The following is a 21,323-nucleotide window of genomic DNA, read 5'->3' on the forward strand; positions in this document are numbered from 1 at the left end:
TAACTTAAAAATTACACTTTAAATGGAACCAAATAAAAGTAAATGCAAAAGACATATAGAAGCATTGAGAAAAAAAAATCTCTTCACTGATCTTTTTGACCCATACAACTAATGAGCTCTTTTGGTTCAAGCATAGGCTGGAATCCAATCAAACAGATAACCCTTCTGATTCCTTCTCTGATTTATTTAAAAAAACCATATATTTAGCCAATTATTTAACCAATAATTAGGAGGAAACAATAATTTCAGAGCACCCAACAATGCACTTAAATTACAAAGACATAAGGCTTTATGAGGTAAGACTGTAAATTCAAATATTTGCATGTGGCACTACCTGGATTAAATTAGAAAATATATGACACAATCAGCCATTAACTTAAAAAGAACTGTTCAAATGTCCTTGAGATACACTTTAATGTATTAAACATTACATTCTGCATTGTAATTTCTAAACAAAAAATGTACACCACTTACCATTTTCCTAAGGTTTCATCAGTTTCTCAAGGATAATGACCAGGTCAGAAAGAGGTAGTCCTTTATGCATGCAAAATTCAGTATATATCTGGCAGTTCTAGGAAAAGAAAAAAAGAATCATAAATTTATCCTATAGGTATCTATGGTCCAATGCAGGTAAGTGCTAAGCTAAAGTAAATACAAATATGAAGAAAAGTGTACCATTTCTAGTGCATGAAGAATGTCAGGGCATTTTGGCTTTACTTAGCAAACACTTCTCTGAATAATCTCAATTACTCTGAACAGCCCATTCAAAGATGACCCTAGCACTCCTGAATACTCTGACTGACAACAAAAAATTCCCCAATTTTTTAATTAACCTTAAAAATATATGGAATACAACACACCTAACCTTTCCGTGGCCATAGCTATCAATAAACTTTGATAAGGAATGCTGAATTAGGACATTACTAAACACTTGCTTTAAGAAAACCAAGTTCTGCTTGATGTTCTAAAAGTCCTATGAATTTCTGAATTATCAGACTAATTAGTGAGAGGGAAAAAGCTATTAAAAACATAAAGTCCAGTTTAAAAATGGGTTGAGGTCTATCCCATCATCCAGCTGAACAGTCTGCCCATTTCCCTTAAGGCACAGGGAAGACTATTACAGCACTCAGTGTAAAAGAGCAGAGTATTTGAAAATAAATTGCAGATATGAAGAACTGCTGCATTCAACAAGGCATTTGCAATCTTTCCTAAATTCAGCCCAGCCCCTCCTCATGCCACATGCAGATCCACCAGAGAATAGCAAAGCCACAGTTTTCTGTCCCAGGTTCTGTTTAATAAAGATACGTCGAACAAAATGACTTTGTTTAGTAAGTAGGCACGTGTTAATTTCTTACTTTACAAACCGAGAAATGAGATATAAGAAATTAAGCATTTTGCACAAAATCATATGGAAAGTCTACTTTTGAGCCGTTAATTTGAAGACCAGTCTGCTCCATGATTGCCAGATCACTCTTGCCTTCTGCACAAACTAGACAGGGAGCAGGGAAAGACGTTTGGGAGGATTCTCTCTCCCCTTCGCCGGAACTCTATCACAGCACGGTCACTCACCTGCCATTGACAGGTTTTAGCACAGTATCCCTGAAGGATGAACTTCAGTTTCACAGAACTTGAATACGTTTTGAAGATGACTCTAAAGTTATTTCTCGTTAAGGCATTAGGGAAATCGTTGAAAGGACATTGTCGCTGCTATTGAATTACTGGTTTTACCGAAAACATAACTGCAAGACACTATCGGGCAGAAAGAAGCCGAGAAGGACCGCTGTCGGAGAAGGGCCGGAGCAGGATCCTGCACCTGCTGAAGGCAGCAGGGCGACACAAAGAACCGAGTCCCCAAGTGACTATTTAGCTGCAGACGCGGAGATCAAAGACTCCCGGAGAAACACCCAGGCAAACCTCAAACTAAATACGTAGCTCCTGGGACTTCCACCAACAAACCGAGCAGACATCCCTCCACCGGCGCCCGGCAAAACATTTCTTGCCGGCCGAAGCCTCCCTCGCTCCTCAACGACCAACCGCCGCCACACGACTTATCCCTTCGGTTTAGCCCCAGAGGTACCGCTCCGGGTGAAGGAACCGCAGCGCCGGCACCTGCCATCCCGGCTGAGGCGGGTAGAGAGCTCAGCCCGCCCTGCCTGCCCGGTACTGGCCTCCCCGCGCCGCGGCCGTTTAACAGCTGCCCGCGCGCGCTCGCTCGGTCGCCTCACGGCGGAGCTTCGCCGCCGGGCGAGCGGCGGGAGGGTGCCGTCCCCGCCGCCTCGGCTTGCGAGGCGGCGGGGACGGCACCCTCCCGCCGCCCGCCCGGCGGCCCTGACCCCCCCCCCCCCCCTTAGCCCCCGGCCGCGGCCGGGACGAGCGGAAGGCGGCGGTGCGCGACACCGGGGGAAACATCTCCCCTTCGCCTCCTGCGGATAAGCCCCCGTCAGCTCACCTTAGCTCCGTTACGGCTCAGGCGGCCGGGACCCGCCACCCGGCATGGCGTGGAGGCGAGGGGGATGGTCCTGCCGCGCCGCCGTTGCCGCAGGCTCCCGGCGGTGCAGGGCTGGCACCATAGAGAAGACGGCGGGTCGAGAGACCTCCGACGATAGAGCGGAAGAGCGCTAGAGAGGCCGGGGAGAGGCGGAAGTGACGCTCCCGTTGCCGCGGCGATCGCACTCCCGGTGCTGTCTAGCGCGGGTCGGTGGCGGCGGCGGCGCGGTGATGCTGGCAGGCCAGGCCCCGCCGGGCTGCCGCCGTCTCCTGGCGGCGGCTCTGGCGGCGGGGCTGCGGCCGCTGCTGTGCGGGCTGCGGCCGTGCTGGGCGACGGCGAGGCGGGCGGCAGGGCAGTGGCCGAGCCCGGGCCTGCGGGTGCCGGAGGCGGCGGAGGCGGAACGGCTGGTGCAGCAGGCGCAGCAGCTGCAGCGGATCAACGCTCCGCTCCGCCGCTTCATCGCCTGCCCGCAGTTAGCGCGCACCGTGCAGCGCTGCCTGCAGGGCGGAGCCAGTCCCGGCCCCCGGCCCGTCCTGCTCGAGTGCGCGCCCGGTAAGCTGCCCCGAGGCTCCGGCCGTCCTTCCTCCACCTGCCCTCCCGCTGCCCTCCGGCGGTGGGCCTCTCTGGGGCTGAGCCGTCCCCGGGGCCGCCGGGACGCGGCGCTGCTCGTCGCGCCCCAGTGACCTTGTAGGGTCAGCGTCAGTTGCCGCCCTCGCCACCGGCGGTATCGGGCCCCCGACCCTGCTCTTCGGGGGCCGCGGAGAGGTGGTGGTGCTGAGGGAGGGGAACGGGGCCCTGCGTCGCCCGGGATTTTGGGCGGGGGTGGCGGCTCCGTTCCGCGGCGGCGCTGCCCGGGCCCTCCGGGACGGGATCCGTGCTGGGGGGCTGCGCCGGCCGCCGCCCTAGTGTTCTCCTGGGCGGGCGTTGGCGACCGGCAAGTCCGTGTGGGTGCCGCGGCACTGTGGTATGCCTGGGGCGGGTGGCGAGGGGGGTCCGTTTACACAGAGCTTTGCGGGGAATGAGTGAGTGCTCAGCCTGGAGACTTGAGTCGCTGGTGTTAAAGCTTTGCTATAGAGGTGGTAAAGATGTAAATTTCTGTCCCGGTAATATTCTTGGTTTTGTAGGTGAACTTTATCTCTTGTCAGCAAATGCACGCCTAAGACTGTGGGTCATTACGCAGCTAGCCCTCTGCAGTTACTTAATATTTTTTTACATTTGTGCAGAGGGTATTTTACCTGTAGAGATCATATGGGTAAGGTTTCAAGGTATATTTCAGCTGGCAGAGGAAATAGCAGTAGAAGTATTTGAAACATTATATCTAACGTTCCTCCCTATCTGACTGTAATGCTGTGCTTAGTGTAATTCACTGAGCAATCTCAGGCAGGCTGCATGTAAATCTTTTTTCTAACTCTTGTTTTGAAGTGTGTTTAAACAAACACAAGTTATCTCCTGTTGAAGGTGGTATGTCCCAAGTGTTGTGTTGGTAAAATCACTAAAGGAAATCACTTAGAAAAAAGTGCTTTTTAAATTTTTTTTTTTCGTTTCCCCCTTCAGGTCCTGGAATCTTGACCCGAACTCTGCTCAATGCAGGTGTTAGAGTGGTAGCTCTGGAAAGCAACTCAGCTTTTCTTCCAAACTTACAGGTACACTTTTGATTTGGTAGCACATTTCTAAAACTTAAAGGGGAAAAAAAGAAATTAACTTACAATTGTTTAATAACTATTGGATTAAAAAGGAATTAGCTAGTGATCGTTACTTGTAACATCTGAAATAACACTTAATAATAGTATTGTTTGGTTTTACATTGCGTGTTCAGCAACACACTTTTATAATCAATTGATTTGATATTTTGTGTATGTAGGAATTCAAGTTCATAGTCTTCCTATGAATAGTTTCATGCATAAATTTGAGGCTAATACTAATCAGAGTCATTGTAGTTTTGTGTGTTTAAGCAAGATGTCTGTATGTAGCTTTAAGAAATCTTAAAAATAGTCTTGGTTATTCTGATTATCTCATGGTATTATTTAATCTGTTGTCCTGCAGTTGACTGGTAACATTAAGACGCTTACATATGTTGTCCCCTTCTTGGCTTTGCGTGGATTCAAAGGTGGTCAGACATAGAGCTGCAGAAGTTGCACTAGAAGGATTGTGTTACAGTGCTGTAAAGTAGAGGTCTGGAACCGAAGACTCTCACCTGACTTAAAATGTGTATAAAAGGCATTCTGTCTGCATATATGAAGAATTCCAGTTGCAAATCATTAAATGCAGTGGTTTGCTTAGTTGAGTATAGCTTTTTTTGCAAAATATTGCAGAACATTTTACTAATTTAAGAATGTGTTTTAAAGCTCCAGTTGAACAGCACAAAAATGTCAAAATGTCCTGCACAATGAAGGAAGCTATTCTTTTTATCAGCTGTAAGAAGCAGCTCTGAGATTTGACTCTTGTTAACTGGGTAACAATTTTAGGTAGTGCTTGAACGTTTTTTTTGTTTGGGTTGGGTGTTTTGCAAGACAGGTTACTGCATCCAGATTTCTTCAGCTGAAACTAATTTTATTCAGTCCCTAGAGAATAGCCTGGATGGACAATTAAAGGTAATTTATGGTGACTTCTTCAGATTGGATCCTTTGGTGACTGGAACAGTGAAACCACCTGCTGTGTGTTCTGACAAACTTTTTGAAACCATGGGTGTAGCAGCAGTTCCTTGGAGGGCAGGTATGTGTATATGATCAAACATGTTACAAATACATTTGAAGGGTGCATAGGCAGTTTGGCAAAATCTTTGGGATTTGCTTGAGGTGTATGTTCTATTTAATATATATGCTGGATTAATGGATGCCATTTCCTACATTTCAGCTTTATCTAGGTTCTTGATAGCTTTAAAAAACCCTTGTGGAAGTATGAAATATCAGGTATTTGCTTGCCTTTAATAAAGGTTTAGTCTAATGCAAACTGGGCTAAGCTTTGACTAAAGCTTGAATTGTATTAGATTATTGAACAACATGAGCTGACAGAGTTTCTTTTCTCAGTTGTTTGTAGTTTAGACATTAGCATTAATGAGATTGTCTAGTACATACTGCAAAATTTTAAAGATACTTTTACACACTATTGAAACAGATGTACCTCTGAAAATTTTTGGAATCTTACCACAAAAAAAGGAAAGGAACACACTTTGGAGGCTTCTTTTTGCCCTGTATGAATGCAGTTCCATATACAGATATGGAAGAGTAGAACTCAACATCTTTATAAGTGAAAAAGAGTACAAGGTATGTGTAAGAGATTTTACAGGTAGTAAAGAATAAGTAGTGGTTCACAGAACACAGAAACATTTATACTGTATAGTTAATGTTTTTGCTAGTGAATTTCTTTTTTCTGGCAGAATTTTTAAGTCTTGCCTGTTTCCTACTTGTTCTCTTTATGCAGTAGTAGCACTGTCGAGAAACATTCTGTTGTCACATAACCATAAATCTTACAAATGTGAAGACTGGTCCTTGAGAAGGATATGCAGCAGCAGACTAGCTGCTTTCCATTGTAACTTGTGAGGTGCTTAAATTCTGTAATGTGCTTTTGCAACAAAATTGTTTACTAGCTGCAGGTAGTAGTCAATGAAGACTGAATTCAAAATGCCTTGTGAAGAGGATTGAGAGTTACTAAATACCATACTCAGGTGCATTGTCCTCTTGATCCACTTTTGTACGCAGTACTGAAAAAAACTGAAGCAAAATATGAGTGATTTACACACCTTTTTATTAAGGTTCTGTACACTAAGGTGCAGAGCAGCTTTCTGGGTTATGCGTTCCTAATTTACGCTGTCCCAAACCTCTAGAACTGTACTTATAGTTCAAGGGTACCCTTTCTTTCTGCGAAACTGTGAGGTTCATACAGAGCCACAAACCTTTAATTACTTGAAGTAAGCAAAGACTTCCAGGTGTGCTTACACAACCTGTGTTGTGTCTAACACCCTACTGAAAAAAATTAAAAGTTGTAAGTATATTCTTCTGTGAAATCACAGGTTGGCCCCCACTGAAATATCCACTTAAATGGTATGTTTTTAATGGCCAGATTTTTGAGTAAATAGTGGGCAGCCTATTCATTTAATGCAGTCACTGTTTTTCTTCACCAAGTTTTCTGGTTTTATTGTGAACCCTGTTAAATGAGAGTTGTATACCTAAGTAAAAGCAATTGGAACCTTCTTTTAGTGGGCACTGTTGGTTCCTTTTTGGTTTGGGGGTTTTGTTTTTTTTTTTTTTTTGGTTGATCATATGACGAGGCTCTCTAAATCTGTTATGAGAAGTTAAATCTCCCTGCTACTATTTACTACTTCTTGCCCTGTTTGAGAAAAAACACAAGTTTTTCTTTTTTTCTTGCCCCGAGAGTTGTCTGATCTGTAACATTGATCAGGATGATGACTGCACAAGCTGTTTAATGTTCAGTGAGGTCACCTGATATTTTGCTTACTCTGCCTGTGTGTCTTACTGGGAATATTATCTTATCAATATGACCTGATAACTCTGCCCATGTTATGGTTTTTATACAAAATATGATCTGTTTCTCTTCTGTGTGAAACTTCCCTGCCTTAAAAAGGACCAGAAAGTATAAGCTGGAAATTCCTACACAGTTCAGTTATCCAAATAACTGCTGCAAATAAATACTTAGACTGCCATAATGTCTTCTAATTATGTGTTCTGACAAGATGTACTAAAATAGCACAAAGTATGTATTTGAGGCCTAGTGTAACTTCACCTTGGAATTTTAGACTTAATTATGAATTTCTTACCACTCATTATATATATAAGGATTTTGTTTAGATAAAGAAGCAATCTTAGTTTTGCAACAAAAATGCTCTTTCTTTGCCATTTTGTTAGGTATTAACAGCAAAGCCTGGGGAAGTGAGGGCTTACCAAGCACTTACTATACTTTGGCAAGTAGGATGTGAAATTCAGCTATTGCATATGGTAAGTTTTTTTGTACCAGCTGACATAGTCTAATGCTATGGACATGTTTTTAGAAAGGGTTTATAGTGTTTCACCATCGTAAACTAATTGAAAGCTAATTTGACATTTGAATTAGTTGGAGACCTATTGAAAACTTCTGGATGTAAAAACCTGAAGCACTCATGTTTTGTGTAAAACTCACTTAATCAGCATCGTTATTAACTATGATGTCAGTATTTTCATTACAAGCCACTGTACTCAAAAACATTTATTCTCAGAAGCTGGTAGATATAAAAGAGATGTTTGTGCAACAGGTAAGTCTTTTCCATCTTGCTAAGGGTTGTGTGAGGCTAGAAGGCTGCTCTTCCAATCTGTCATAGTCTGCTCTTTGTTATGTCCTCTGCATTTTGCAGTCCTGTATGCTTTTGACTTCCTGACCTGTGTTCAGTAGAAATTTTTTTTTTTTTTTTCAAGTCTTGGTGCCTTTACGTTCCAAGCAGGCCTGCTTCTCCTGCTAGTCAATAACTATCCTACCTTGTCAAACATGCTATGGTTTAGTTCTTGAAAGTTGTTTTATGTTGCCCCCCCACCTCCACATGAGCACGTGGCCATGAACTTTCACTTACTTTATGCTTTTTAGATTTATCTTTGTGCTCTGTCTTTCAAGTAACCTACTTTCATAGTTTAAATGTTTCCCTAATCTAAAATTAAAAGTTTCTCTATCTATTTTCTTCCAAATACCTTATGCCATGAGGTATATATTAAGGTAAATATTAAGGAGTTGAAGAATAAGATGATACTTGTTGAAGATGGTCATCCGACTAACAGAGATGAAAAAAAAGCAGAGGCATTCAATGCCTTTTTTGCCTCAGTCTTTAATAATACTGATAGACCTTGGGCTGCCCGGTCCCCTGAGTCAGAGGAACACGAGTGTGGGAACAGTGACTTTCCATTTGTGGACACTGAAATTGTAAGGGACAAGCTGTATCGGCTGAATGTTCACAAGTCCATGGGGCCTGATGGGATTCATCCCAGAGTACTGAAGGAGCTAGTGGATGTTATGGCAGGACCCCCCTCAATCACCTACCAAAGGTCTGGGGAGTCTGGGGAGGTCCCCGCTGACTGGAAGCTAGCCAATGTTATTCCAATCTACAAGAAGGGTGTGAGGGAAGACCCAGGGAACTACAGACCTGTTAGTCTAACCTCAGTACCTGGAAAAATTATGGAGAAGATTATACTGGGTACTACTGAAAGGCATTTAAAGGCTAATGCAATCATCAGACACAGTCAAGATGGGTTCACAAAGGGAAAGTCCTGCTTAACTAATTTGATATCCTTCTATGATAAGGTCACCCGCCTAGTGGATAAAGAGAAGGCGGTGGATATAGTTTTTCTGGATTTTAGTAAGGCTTCTGATACTGTCCCTCACAGCATCCTTCTGGACAAGCTGTCCAACTGCAGGATGAGCGGGTTCATGGTGTGCGGGGTGGAGAACTGGCTGAACAGCAGGGCTCAAAGGGCTGTGGTGAATGGGGCTACACCTGGCTCGTGACCGGTCACCAACGGTGTTCCTCAGGGTTCAATTCTAGGGCCATTCCTGTTCAATATATTTATCAACCATCTGGATGCAGGAGTTGAATGCACCATTAGCAAGTTTGCTGATAATACCAAACTGGGAGGTGCTGTTGACTCTCTTGAGGAACAAGATGCCTTGCAGAGGGATCTAGATAGATTGGAGCATTGGGCAATGACTAATGGGATGAAATTTAACAAGTCTAAATGCTGGATTCTGCACCTAGGATGGAGTAATGCTGGGCACAAGTATAAATTGGGAGAGGAGTGGCTGGCAAGCAGCCCTGCAGAAAGGGATATGGGGGGCTGGTTGACAGTGGGCTCAATAGGAGTCAGCAGTGTGCCCTGGCAGCCAAGGGAGCAAACCACATCCTGGGGGGGCGCATCAAACACAGTATAACCAGCTGGTCAGAAGAGGTAATCGTCCTGCTGTGATCAGCATTGGTGCAGCCTCACCTTGAATCCTGTGTGCAGTTCTGGGCCCCACAATTTAAGAAGGATGTAAAGGTCCTTGAATGCATCCAGAGGAGGGCAACAAAGCTGGTGAAAGGGCTGGAAGGAATGTCTTATGAGGAGCAGCTGAGGACTTTGGGCTTGTCACGTTTGGAGAAAAGGAGGCTGAGGTGCGACCTCATTGCTCTCTACAGCTTTCTGAGGAAGGGAAGAGGGAGGTGCTGATGTCTTCTCCCTGGTATCCAGTGATAGGACGCGTGGGAGCGGTTCAAAGCTGCGCCAGGGGAGGCTTAAACTGGACAGTAGGAAGCATTTCTTTACCAAGAGGGTGGTTGTCGTGGTTTAACCCCAGCCAGCAACTAAACACCACGCAGCCGCTCACTCACTCCCCCCCACCCAGTGGGATGGGGGAGAAAATCGGGAGAAGAAGCAAAACCCATGGGTTGAGATAAGAACGGTTTAATAGAACAGAAAAGAAGAAACTAATAATGATAATGATAACACTAATAAAATGACAACAGCAATAATGAAAGGATTGGAATGTACAAATGATACGCAGTGCAATTGCTCACCACCCGCCGACCGACACCCAGCCAGTCCCCCGAGCGGCGAATCCCTGCCCCCCCACTTCCCCGTTTCTGTACTGGATGGGACGTCACATGGTATGGAATACCCCGTTGGCCAGTTTGGGTCAGGTGCCCTGGCTGTGTCCTGTGCCAACTTCTTGTGCCCCTCCAGCTTTCTCACTGGCTGGGCATGAGAAGCTGAAAAATCCTTGACATTAGTCTAAACACTACTGAGCAACAACTGAAAACATCAGTGTTATCAACATTCTTCGCTCTGAACTCAAAACATAGCACTGTACCAGCTACTAGGAAGACAGTTAACTCTATCCCAGCTGAAACCAGGACAGTATCCACCCCTTATTCTATACCATTGACGTCATGCACAGTTCCCATACCTTTAGTTACATCCTGATCAATCATCACTTTTCCATCCCTTTAAGACATATGAGCAATGATATATATATATATGTATACACACACAGAGATATCATTCCTTTAGTTCATGGGTCATGTTCATAAAATGTTCATTGAGTTCATTTAGTTTCCAACTCTGGGCTCCATCTGTCATACCAGTCTTTCTGGGCAGGAGGGATGGTGCAAAGTCCTCTCAGTCGGTAGAGCAGAATTGGGCTTCAGTGCGGTGTGACAAGCAGGTGACATTTGGCGCAGCAGGAGGATGGTGTGCACCGTTGGATTGTTGCATGCTGGAGTCAGTTCTGGTTCCATCACTACTGCGCTTTGCTCAGTTTTATCACAGTTCTTTTCTTGCTTGATCTAAGTGATTCTTACTATAGTACTATGGATATAGCACATAATTATAGTAAGGATAATATACAGTAGCAGGGTTATATAGCAACTAATATACAGTTTAATTCTGGCTGTTCTCACCTAAAATTAAATCCCCTTGAGGCACACATCGGACTTCCCCATCTTTTCGCATCACCCACCAAGTGCACCCAGGCCCTTGAGCAAAAGCAATCCCACGAATGGGTTTACCTTTGCCTGAGGCAGGAGTAACCCAGACTGTCTTCCCTAACATATTTTTTATGTGCACTACAGGGACTTTATCCCCTTCTACAGTATGTAAAAATTCCGACTGGGCAGGGCCACCCCGATTGGCAGATCCTCTGGTGTTGACTAACCAGGTGGCTTTTGCTAAATGTGTATCCCAATGTTTGAAAGTTCCACCCCCCATTGCTCTCAATGTAGTCTTTAACAGTCCATTGTATCGCTCAATTTTCCCAGAGGCTGGTGCATGATAGGGGATATGATACACCCACTCAATGCCATGCTCTTTGGCCCAGGTGTCTATGAGGTTGTTTCGGAAATGAGTCCCGTTGTCTGACTCAATTCGTTCTGGGGTGCCATGTCGCCACAAGACTTGCTTTTCTAGGCCCAGGATAGTGTTCCGGGCGGTGGCATGGGGCACAGAATATGTTTCCAGCCATCCAGTGGTTGCTTCCACCATCGTGAGCACATAGTGCTTGCCTTGGCGAGTTTGTGGGAGTGTGATATAGTCAATCTGCCAGGCTTCTCCATATTTATATTTCAGCCATCGCCCTCCATACCACAGGGGCTTTAACCGCTTGGCTTGCTTAATTGCAGCACATGTTTCACATTCATGGATAACCTGTGCAATAGTGTCCATGGTCAAGTCCACCCCTCGGTCACGAGCCCATCTATATGTTGCATCTCTTCCCTGATGGCCTGAAGCATCATGGGCCCACTGAGCCATAAATAGCTCACCCTTATGTTGCCAGTCCAGGTCCACCTGAGCCACTTCAATCTTGGCAGCCTGATCCACCTGTTGGTTGTTTTGATGTTCTTCAGTGGCCCGACTCTTGGGTATGTGAGCATCTACATGACGTACTTTTACAACCAGATTCTCTAGCCGGGATGCAATATCTTGCCACAGTGCGGCAGCCCAGATGGGTTTACCTCTGCGCTGCCAGTTGCTCTGCTTCCATTGCTGTAGCCAGCCCCACAGGGCATTTGCCACCATCCATGAGTCAGTATAGAGATAGAGCACTGGCCACTTTTCTCTTTCAGCAATATCTAATGCTAGCTGGATGGCTTTCACCTCTGCAAACTGACTCGATTCACCTTCTCCTTCAGCAGTTTCTGCAACTTGTCGTGTAGGACTCCATACGGCAGCTTTCCACCTCCGATGCTTTCCCACGATGCGACAGGATCCGTCAGTGAACAGGGCATATTGCCTCTCATTTTCTGGCAGTTTATTATACAGCGGGGCCTCTTCAGCACGTGCCACCTCCTCCTCTGGCGACATTCCAAAATCTTTGCCTTCTGGCCAGTCCGTGATCACTTCCACAATTCCTGGGCGACTGGGGTTTCCTATGCGAGCCCGTTGTGTGATCAGTGCAATCCACTTACTCCACGTGGCATCAGTCGCGTGATGTGTAGAGGAGACCCTCCCTTTGAACATCCAGCCCAGCACTGGCAGTCGGGGTGCTAAGAGGAGCTGTGTTTCAGTACCAACAACTTCTGAGGCAGCTTGAACTCCTTCATATGCTGCCAATATCTCCTTTTCAGTTGGAGTATAGCGAGCCTCGGATCCTCTGTATCCCCGACTCCAAAACCCCAGGGGTCGGCCTCGGGTCTCCCCAGGTGCTTTCTGCCAGAGGCTCCAGGTAGGGCCATTCTCCCCAGCTGCAGTATAGAGCACATTTTTAACATCTTGTCCTGTCCGGACTGGTCCAAGGGCTACTGCGTGAACAATCTCCCGTTTAATTTGTTCAAAGGCTTGTTGTTGCTCAGGGCCCCATTGAAAATCATTCTTCTTTCGGGTCACTTGATAGAGAGGGCTTACAATCAGACTGTAATTTGGAATATGCATTCTCCAAAACCCCACGACACCTAAGAAGGCCTGTGTTTCCTTTTTATTAGTTGGTGGAGACATAGCTGCTATTTTGTTAATCACATCCATTGGGATCTGACGACGCCCATCTTGCCATTTTATTCCTAAAAACTGGATCTCCCGTGCAGGTCCCTTGACCTTACCTTCTTTTATGGCAAAACCGGCTTTCAGAAGGATTTGGATTATTTTCTTCCCTTTCTCAAAGACTTCTTCTGCCGTGTTGCCCCATATGATGATGTCATCAATGTATTGCAGGTGTTCCGGAGCTTCACCTTTTTCCAGTGCAGTCTGGATTAGTCCATGGCAAATGGTGGGGCTGTGTTTCCACCCCTGGGGCAGTCGATTCCAAGTGTACTGGACACCCCTCCAAGTAAAGGCAAATTGTGGACGACACTCTGCTGCCAGAGGGATTGAGAAAAACGCATTAGCAATGTCAATTGTAGCATACCACTTGGCTGCCTTTGACTCTAGTTCGTATTGAAGTTCTAGCATATCTGGAACGGCAGCACTCAGCGGTGGCGTAACTTCATTCAGGCCGCGATAGTCAACTGTTAGTCTCCACTCCCCATTAGACTTTCGCACGGGCCATATGGGACTATTAAAAGGTGAGCGAGTTTTGCTGATCACTCCTTGGCTCTCCAGTTGGCGAATCAACTTGTGGATGGGAATCAGAGAGTCTCGGTTGGTGCGATATTGCCGCCGGTGCACCGTCGTGGTAGCAATTGGTACTTGTTGTTCTTCAACCCTCAGCAACCCCACAATCGAAGGGTCTTGAGAGAGACCAGGCAGGGTAGACAGCTGTTCCGTGCCCTCCGTCTCCAAGGCAGCTATACCAAAAGCCCATCGATACCCCTTTGGGTCCTTAAAATACCCTCTCCTGAGATAGTCTATGCCAAGGATGCACGGAGCCTCTGGACCAGTCACAATGGGGTGTTTCTGCCATTCATTCCCAGTTAGGCTTACTTCAGCTTCCAATACAGTTAACTCTTGGGATCCCCCTGTCACACCAGAAATAGAAATGGGTTCTGCCCCTTCATAACTTGATGGCATTAAAGTACACTGTGCGCCGGTGTCTACTAGAGCCTTATACTCCTGTGGGTCTAACGTGCCAGGCCATCGAATCCACACAGTCCAATAGACCCGGTTATCCCTTTCCTCCACCTGGCTGGAGGCAGGGCCCCTCTAATTCTGGTCAGAGTATCCAGTATTCACTTCTCGTAAAATTGGCTCAGAAGTCCCTTCAAGAGGATCAGAAATAAGATCAGCCCTTCTACTCTGTTTGGAAACCGGAGCGGCATTTTTCCTGGTAGAATCCCCTTTTGTGGTGTTTTTTCCTCGCAGCTCACGTACCCGTGCATTTAGGACCGAGGTAGGTTTTCCATCCCATTTCCTCATGTCCTCTCCATGATCACATAAGTAAAACCACAGGGCACCTCGCGGTGTGTACCTTCTATATTCTTTCTCTTGGGCAGAGGAGCGCTCACTCCTAATAGCTGAGACATTGGTCCTTACAGGTGGGCAACAGGACATCTCCTCTTTGAATTGCTGGAAATCCTCGGACAGCTTCTCCACAGCCGAAATGCAGGCTTGTAGGGAGGAGGAGAGATTCTCTTCGTATTGACGGAGTTGGCGAGCCACTTCATCCACTGTCGGTGCCTCTTCGTCTTTCCAGGTCATTATTGCCAGTGAGTTGGCATAGGACGATGGTGCGCTCCGTACAAACTTCCGCCACATGGGTCGTGTGCATTGGACTTCGTCTGGATCTTTGGGTAATTGTGGGTTGTCCGGATCATGATGAATTGTCTCTAGCACAGCTAATTCCCTCAGATATTGGATACCTTTTTCCATGGTTGTCCACTTGCTTGATTGACATATAACATCTTCCTTAAAGGGGTACCTTTCCTTCACACTTGACAGGAGTCGCCTCCAGAGGCTGATGGCTTGTGTCCCTTTTCCAATTGCCTTGTCAATGCCACCTTCCCTGGCAAGCGATCCCAGCTGCTTGGCTTCCCTACCTTCTAATTCCAAGCTATTAGCCCCATTGTCCCAGCATCGGAGGAGCCAGGTGATAATATGCTCACCTATACGGCGGCCAAAATCTTTTCGCATATCCCGCAGCTCACTCAAGGATAGGGACCGGGTTATTACCTCTGGTTCTGCCTCTTCCTCCTGTTCCCGTGATGACCCTGGTTCGCCTTCATCCTTCGCTAAGCGAACTGATTTTTTTGTATATTTCTTTTTCTGTACGGGGGCAACTGATACTGGTGCAGGTTGGTCCACTGGTTCAGTTGCAGTACCGCTCGCCGGGTCTTGGATAACCGCAGTGTCTGTTGCCAAGGTTTGGGTAGCTGCTGTGCTCGTTGCTGGGGCTGGAGGGACCTCAGTGCCCGTTGCCGAGGTTTGGGTAGCTGCCGTGCTCATTGCCGAGGCTGGAGGGGCTGCAGTGCCTGTCGCTGAGGTTTGGATAGCCACAGTGCTCATCGTTTTGTTGTTAGGTCCAGAGACCTTCTCTTCCCCTTGAGGGTACTGAGTGGTGTCGAACAGGGCTCGATAGGCATGGGCCAGGCCCCAGCACGTTGCAGTAATTTGTATCTCTCTGGAGCTGCCGGGGTGACAGCATACCTTTTCCAAATATTTTACTAGTTCTTCTGGATTCTGCACTTGTTCAGGGGTGAATTTCCAAAACACTGGAGGTGCCCACTTTTCTAGGTACTTGCCCATACTACCCCACACACCCTGCCACTCATAATTATCCAGCCTTGGGGCAGATCTCTGGGTGATTTTCTTAAATAGTTGTTTAACCTTAAATGAGAGCTGAACCACATTCAGAAGCATGCTAATTCCTAGCAGTAGGGCTAGGACCGTGCTGGTCCCAACATCCCAAGAGTATTCAAATTTTTCAAAATTCTCAAACACCATTGTAACTGGACTGAAGGAGAAAGGAGAGGGGAAGAAAGGTATCCCACCCATAGACTGGTTTTCCAAGGAGGAAAGGTAAATGGTATAATTATTAATAGTTTCCCACAGATGGCTTCCACAGTATAAAGGTGACAATGCTGGGTGCAAGTACCGGATTAATCCCACAGCCGACGACTTTATCATACCATAAACCAGTGTTATACAATACATCAAAGCGAAAACCTTAATCCACCTCCCACGGATGATAAGCAGCAGAAGAGGGACTACATACAGCAAGCGAGGTGATACATAACAGAACTTTAAAAACCAGAGCAACAACTCTAAGAACACATAAATCAACATAATGACCAGCAACTATTAGACCGATATAATGAATGCTTATAACAAATTTGTTTTAACAAGCTCTGGTCAGGTTTGTCGTTATCTCAACCCTTCGTGCCCCACGTTGGGCGCCAAAAAGGACTGTCGTGGTTTAACCCCAGCCAGCAACTAAACACCACGCAGCCGCTCACTCACTCCCCCCCACCCAGTGGGATGGGGGAGAAAATCGGGAGAAGAAGCAAAACCCGTGGGTTGAGATAAGAACGGTTTAATAGAACAGAAAAGAAGAAACTAATAATGATAATGATAACACTAATAAAATGACAACAGCAATAATGAAAGGATTGGAATGTACAAATGATACGCAGTGCAATTGCTCACCACCCGCCGACCGACACCCAGCCAGTCCCCCGAGCGGCGAATCCCTGCCCCCCCACTTCCCCGTTTCTGTACTGGATGGGACGTCACATGGTATGGAATACCCCGTTGGCCAGTTTGGGTCAGGTGCCCTGGCTGTGTCCTGTGCCAACTTCTTGTGCCCCTCCAGCTTTCTCACTGGCTGGGCATGAGAAGCTGAAAAATCCTTGACATTAGTCTAAACACTACTGAGCAACAACTGAAAACATCAGTGTTATCAACATTCTTCGCTCTGAACTCAAAACATAGCACTGTACCAGCTACTAGGAAGACAGTTAACTCTATCCCAGCTGAAACCAGGACAGTGGTCAAACACTGGAACAGGCTTCCTAGAGAGGTGGTCAGTGCCCCAAGCCTGACAGTGTTTAAGAGGCATCTGGACAATGCCCTCGATAACATGCTTTAATTTTTGGTCAGCCCTGAATTGGTCAAGCAGTTGGACTAGATGATCATTGTAGGTCCCTTCCAACTGAAATGTTCTGTTCCGTTCTGTTCTATTTTATTCTGTTCTATTCTATCACTTTAATTCTGTAATGTATTTGCTCCCTCCCATAGGAACCTTGGTCATCATTTGTAACTAATTTGAAAAATGGGGGACGGGCAGTACCAAAAAGCACGGTAAGATCATTGTGTGCACTTTTCTCCTTTTGGAGATGCAGCTAAACCACTTTAATTAAAGGTTAAAATAACTTCATAACAGCATTTACACATGTATTTTTTAAGAAGTGTTCTTCTGATTAAAATTTAGAGGCAGCATGTAGATGCATCAGAAGTGGGGTGAAGAATTGCTATTAGCTTAGAAACTGAAATAAACTAGTATCTTTATTGTCTATGATGGAAAAAATGTAGTGGATAAACAGCATAAAGGGATGTGAACAGGTAAAGTCTTTTTCAAAAGAAGTTACTGACAGGGTCACATCTACCTGCTTGAACAATACAAGTGTTACCACAATTAATAGTACAATCAGTACACTGCTCATTTTGATTACAGTGGTCATTCACTTGTCCAGTGTAGATTCCATGTGCTAGTTAATTGCTGAAAAGTGTGAGTCTCAAAACCTTAAATTTGAGAAGTGGAAAAATACCTTGTATAAAGTTCTTTACTTTTCTCTTTTAGAGAAGTAATGATGTTCCTTTGTATAATATATTTCTATTTAATACCAATAATATAAAAGCATGTTTACTTAATATTTGGTTTTACCTTCCTCAGGAAACTGCTACGGTAGTATATTGAGTGTTGTTTGAAATGTTACTGCACAATATAAATGACTATAAGTGAGTGTAAGTGACTGGGTGTGCCTTACACACTTAGGTGTGTTGCTGTAAAGCCATGTAGAGAGGCATATCAGGTGGATTATGTAAGATGTATTGTGACAGCCTTAGGAGAAGTACAGATGTGAGATCTATTGGATGATATATCCATTGCTGCCGATACAGAAGCACATTCATTTCAGTTAAAAGACTCCGCTCCCTCCCAATTTCATAAAATCCTCAAGTTGCAGTATTGTCTTAGTGTTACACTCAAAGAATTCCATCTTTCTGTACAAAAGGCAGGTAGTTGAAATGATCTGATCTGATACCTTGCATAGTATAGGAATACTGTAGGCCATATAATCTCTTGAGAACTCACATCAAGCCTGTATTGTCTATTTCAGCTAAGAAAGTTCAGTCTTAAAAACTAAAAATAAACCCAAAGTGATAGTATGTCTGTTGTGTTTTCTATTTCCTTTCCTGTTTGGGGGGGGGGGGGGTAAAGCATCTTCATTATAGAACAGAATTTTAACGCCTCAGCTTCCAATGAAGTCATCTTGTTAAGACTTCTAAAACTCTTTAAGAAATGTTACTGGTGGCACAGATGAAATGCTTTCTCTTAGCTAAAGACAGACACTGTCTTAAAAATGACTTCTCAGTGACTTGTTTTGTTTTTCTTGCAGTGGCTGCCAAATGACCATTTATGTTTGGTACGACTGACTCCTCAGCAAAATCTATTTACAGGAGGCTTGAAGCCCACAAATTCATCTACCTTTATTTTCATGGTGAAACAGTGTCTTGCTAGACCTAGGTCTAGACTTACTGATAGATTAAAGTAAGTAAGAAAGAATTATAGTTTTTATACTTCAGAGAAATATAGGAGAATATTAAAATATGTTCTCAAAGCAGTATTTATGTGCAGCTGAAATACAGCTGCCTTTTTTTTTTTTTAATAAATAAATAATCTACATGTAGAATAGATGATTTCATTTTTGCAACCCACAGTACAACATTTTGGGGACTGTTCCTGGCCTGTATTCACAGATGATAAAAACTTGAGGTTTGACAGGAAGGTCGACAAGTATTTAGAATGTAGATGTGCAGTAATTGTCTGTACCTCCCATGGAGATGAGGTCATGTATCTACAAGAAGTTTTCATTCACTTTACAGACATAATAAAAAAGTCACCAAGAGTTTTGCAGGTATAGAAATGAAAAGCTGAAAAAGAGTTTCAGTTTATAACAGACATCAAAGTAATGCTAATGAAAACAGCTGAAGATTATCAAAGGTGGAGTGGGGATGTCCTCAAGTGGCTTTCTGTTATCTAATTAAAAAATTAGGCTTTAGACTTATTTGCCAATTATGCAACTCTCTTTAATTATTCTTTTTGGTATTACATTGGAGCTATTCACTTTGCTTTATGATCAGTAGATTTCCATTTGGGAAATGTTTGCAGTCTGGAAAGCATTGACTTCAACTTCTTAATGAAAAGAATTAGTATCTTTCTCATTTGCTGGTAGTAGTTTATAGAATTTAATTTCCAGGAAGAAGAAAAAAAAGCTAATAATTTCCAGTAACTCATTTAGCAAAGACAAGTGCAAAGAGCCTTAATGGTTTTCTTTCTTAAAGCTCGGTGGTACCTAATCTCCCCTCGATCCTTCAGTCAGGAAGTGGAGCTAACCTTGAAGGCTTCTAATGTGCATCTTCTGTGTATTTATACACCCTTCTGTTGTCTGGGAAATAGTTAATGTACATGCACATTTTTAAAAGGTCTAGCTTTCATAGCAATGATGTAGATGGGGAGACAGTGGATACATCTGTTTATATATAGAAGAAAATACCTGGGAGGTATAAGCCATACTAACTCATGCTATACTGAATCATCCTCTTGAAGATGACCTTGGCTTTAATTTCCCAGGCATTGAAGAATAACCCCTTTGTATGCTGTAATGCCTGTTACTGACTTACGCAGTTGGGGCAGAGGAAGGAGGGAGGGCACCCACCCTCTAGTGAGGAGGCTTATGTGGTTTGGTATTGTCTATGTCTGCTGGGGGCTTTATTTGGTATTTATATGACTTATTAGCAGAGGTTTCTTCCTGTTTGCAGTATGGATTGAAAATAACTTGTGTTGTAGGAAGATGTTAACTTCTAGAAGCTAAAAAGAGTGAAATGGACCTTCAGATACTGTTTCTTGCTCTTTAATTTTTCACGGAAAGAAATGCTCCCATGATTTTTTTTTTTGTGTGTGTTTGTTTCAGTTCATGGAGCTTGGACAATGGTGGCAAATTACTGAGAGAGCTAGAAATTCCAGACAATGCTGAAACACGTAACTTATACCCAGAAGACTACAGGCGTCTTTTCGAGGCCTTGCAAAACTCTAATATGTTTACTGAAACCTGGTTCCATGATGAAGTCTTGGACAGTATAAGGAACATAAACTTATAAATCTAAAGCTGCTGTCTTTTGGAAGATCACCTTTGCTTCTGGAAGATTACTTTGATAAGAAATGATTTAAATAAAATCAGAGATACTCCTAGCGAGACGATTTCCTGTCCAAACAGGAAAATAAATTTAGCAAGTAACAAGACCCCTTCTACACAGGATTAAAATAACGGATTCACAGTTAATTGATCACAGTCTTATCTAGAATGGACAAACTTGCGTCTTTTCCAGGAACATATTAGTGACCTGCTGCTTTTGGATGTACCACTTAAATGGCACTTTTTGTTACACTGCTGTATATTTACAACATTTGAAAAAAATAACAGACCGAATATGGTTATTGGTGTGGTTTTATTTTAGTGCTCAGTGATTTGAATGCCCTTTCACAGATTCCCAGAATACATAGGTCTTTACAGCCACTGAATCTGTTATATTTTCTCCTGATCTAAAAACCTTGCATTCTAAAGTCAACATAATATTAATAAATCAATAGCAGTAGGTTAATAGAAGACAAGGTAATGAGAGTTGGTTTTTTTTCACTAAAGATTGTTATATCTCTGGAGAAAAAAGTTGTAAATTCTTTCTTTTGAATATTTGAAAAGAACACTGGGCAGCCTGTTCTAGTTTATAATACATGAACACCTATAAGCGTATAGGCTTTATCTTATTTTAGGTCTAAAAATAAAGTCACCAGAACATTCAGTGCTATATAAACAATTTGGGGGGGGTGTGGGGAATAATCTTGCCTGCAACCTTTATCAGTATGTATTGTTTAATGTGTATTATATGTACAAAATAACTTACTTCACAACCATATACTATTAAAATTTTTTTTTTAGCCATAGTACTCCATAATGCAACCTGCTCCTAGTTTCTCTTCCTGTCTTACCATGTAACTGTTCTCTTGTTGTCTGCTAGTGCTGGCAGGCTGTACTGATTTGACGTTCTACGCTATCTCCTCTGGGAAGAGCTATGGCCAAAACCATGGTTTTTTAGCAGAGCTCGAGTTAATAAAATACCTTTTTGGTAAAGGCTGAGCTATTTTCAGGCTTTGGAAAACAGCAGTGACCGAAACAATGCAAACACAG

The 21,323-nt window shown here is 44.1% G+C and overlaps 2 protein-coding genes across 6 annotated transcripts in view; one reads left to right on the top strand and one right to left on the bottom strand.

The window, feature by feature from the left end:
* CNST (consortin, connexin sorting protein) overlaps window positions 1-2,654 on the bottom strand; it is a 54,230-nt gene extending 51,576 nt beyond the window's left edge. For 2 of the 5 annotated variants that reach the window (XM_052806684.1, XM_052806683.1), the window contains exons 1-2: window positions 1,570-2,259; window positions 475-571 (exon numbers count right to left, since the gene is read on the bottom strand). The gene's annotated coding sequence lies outside the window, so the exon portion shown is untranslated. Of the gene's footprint in view, window positions 1-474; window positions 572-1,569; window positions 2,260-2,449 lie in introns of those variants that run through there. The other 3 variants (XM_052806682.1, XM_052806681.1, XM_052806685.1) reach the window with 3 other exon arrangements.
* Window positions 2,655-2,700: 46 nt separating this feature from the next.
* On the top strand, window positions 2,701-21,082 carry TFB2M (transcription factor B2, mitochondrial). The gene is made up of 8 exons (XM_052806688.1): window positions 2,701-3,040; window positions 4,043-4,131; window positions 5,047-5,200; window positions 5,603-5,751; window positions 7,351-7,440; window positions 17,098-17,160; window positions 18,477-18,628; window positions 20,052-21,082. The coding sequence occupies exons 1-8, from the start codon at window positions 2,719-2,721 to the stop codon at window positions 20,236-20,238; spliced, it is 1,206 nt and encodes a 401-aa protein (XP_052662648.1). The 5' UTR covers window positions 2,701-2,718; the 3' UTR covers window positions 20,239-21,082.
* Window positions 21,083-21,323: the final 241 nt, after the last annotated feature.

Source organism: Harpia harpyja, chromosome 13 (genome assembly GCF_026419915.1).
Source record: "Harpia harpyja isolate bHarHar1 chromosome 13, bHarHar1 primary haplotype, whole genome shotgun sequence".
Lineage (NCBI taxonomy): Eukaryota > Metazoa > Chordata > Aves > Accipitriformes > Accipitridae > Harpia > Harpia harpyja.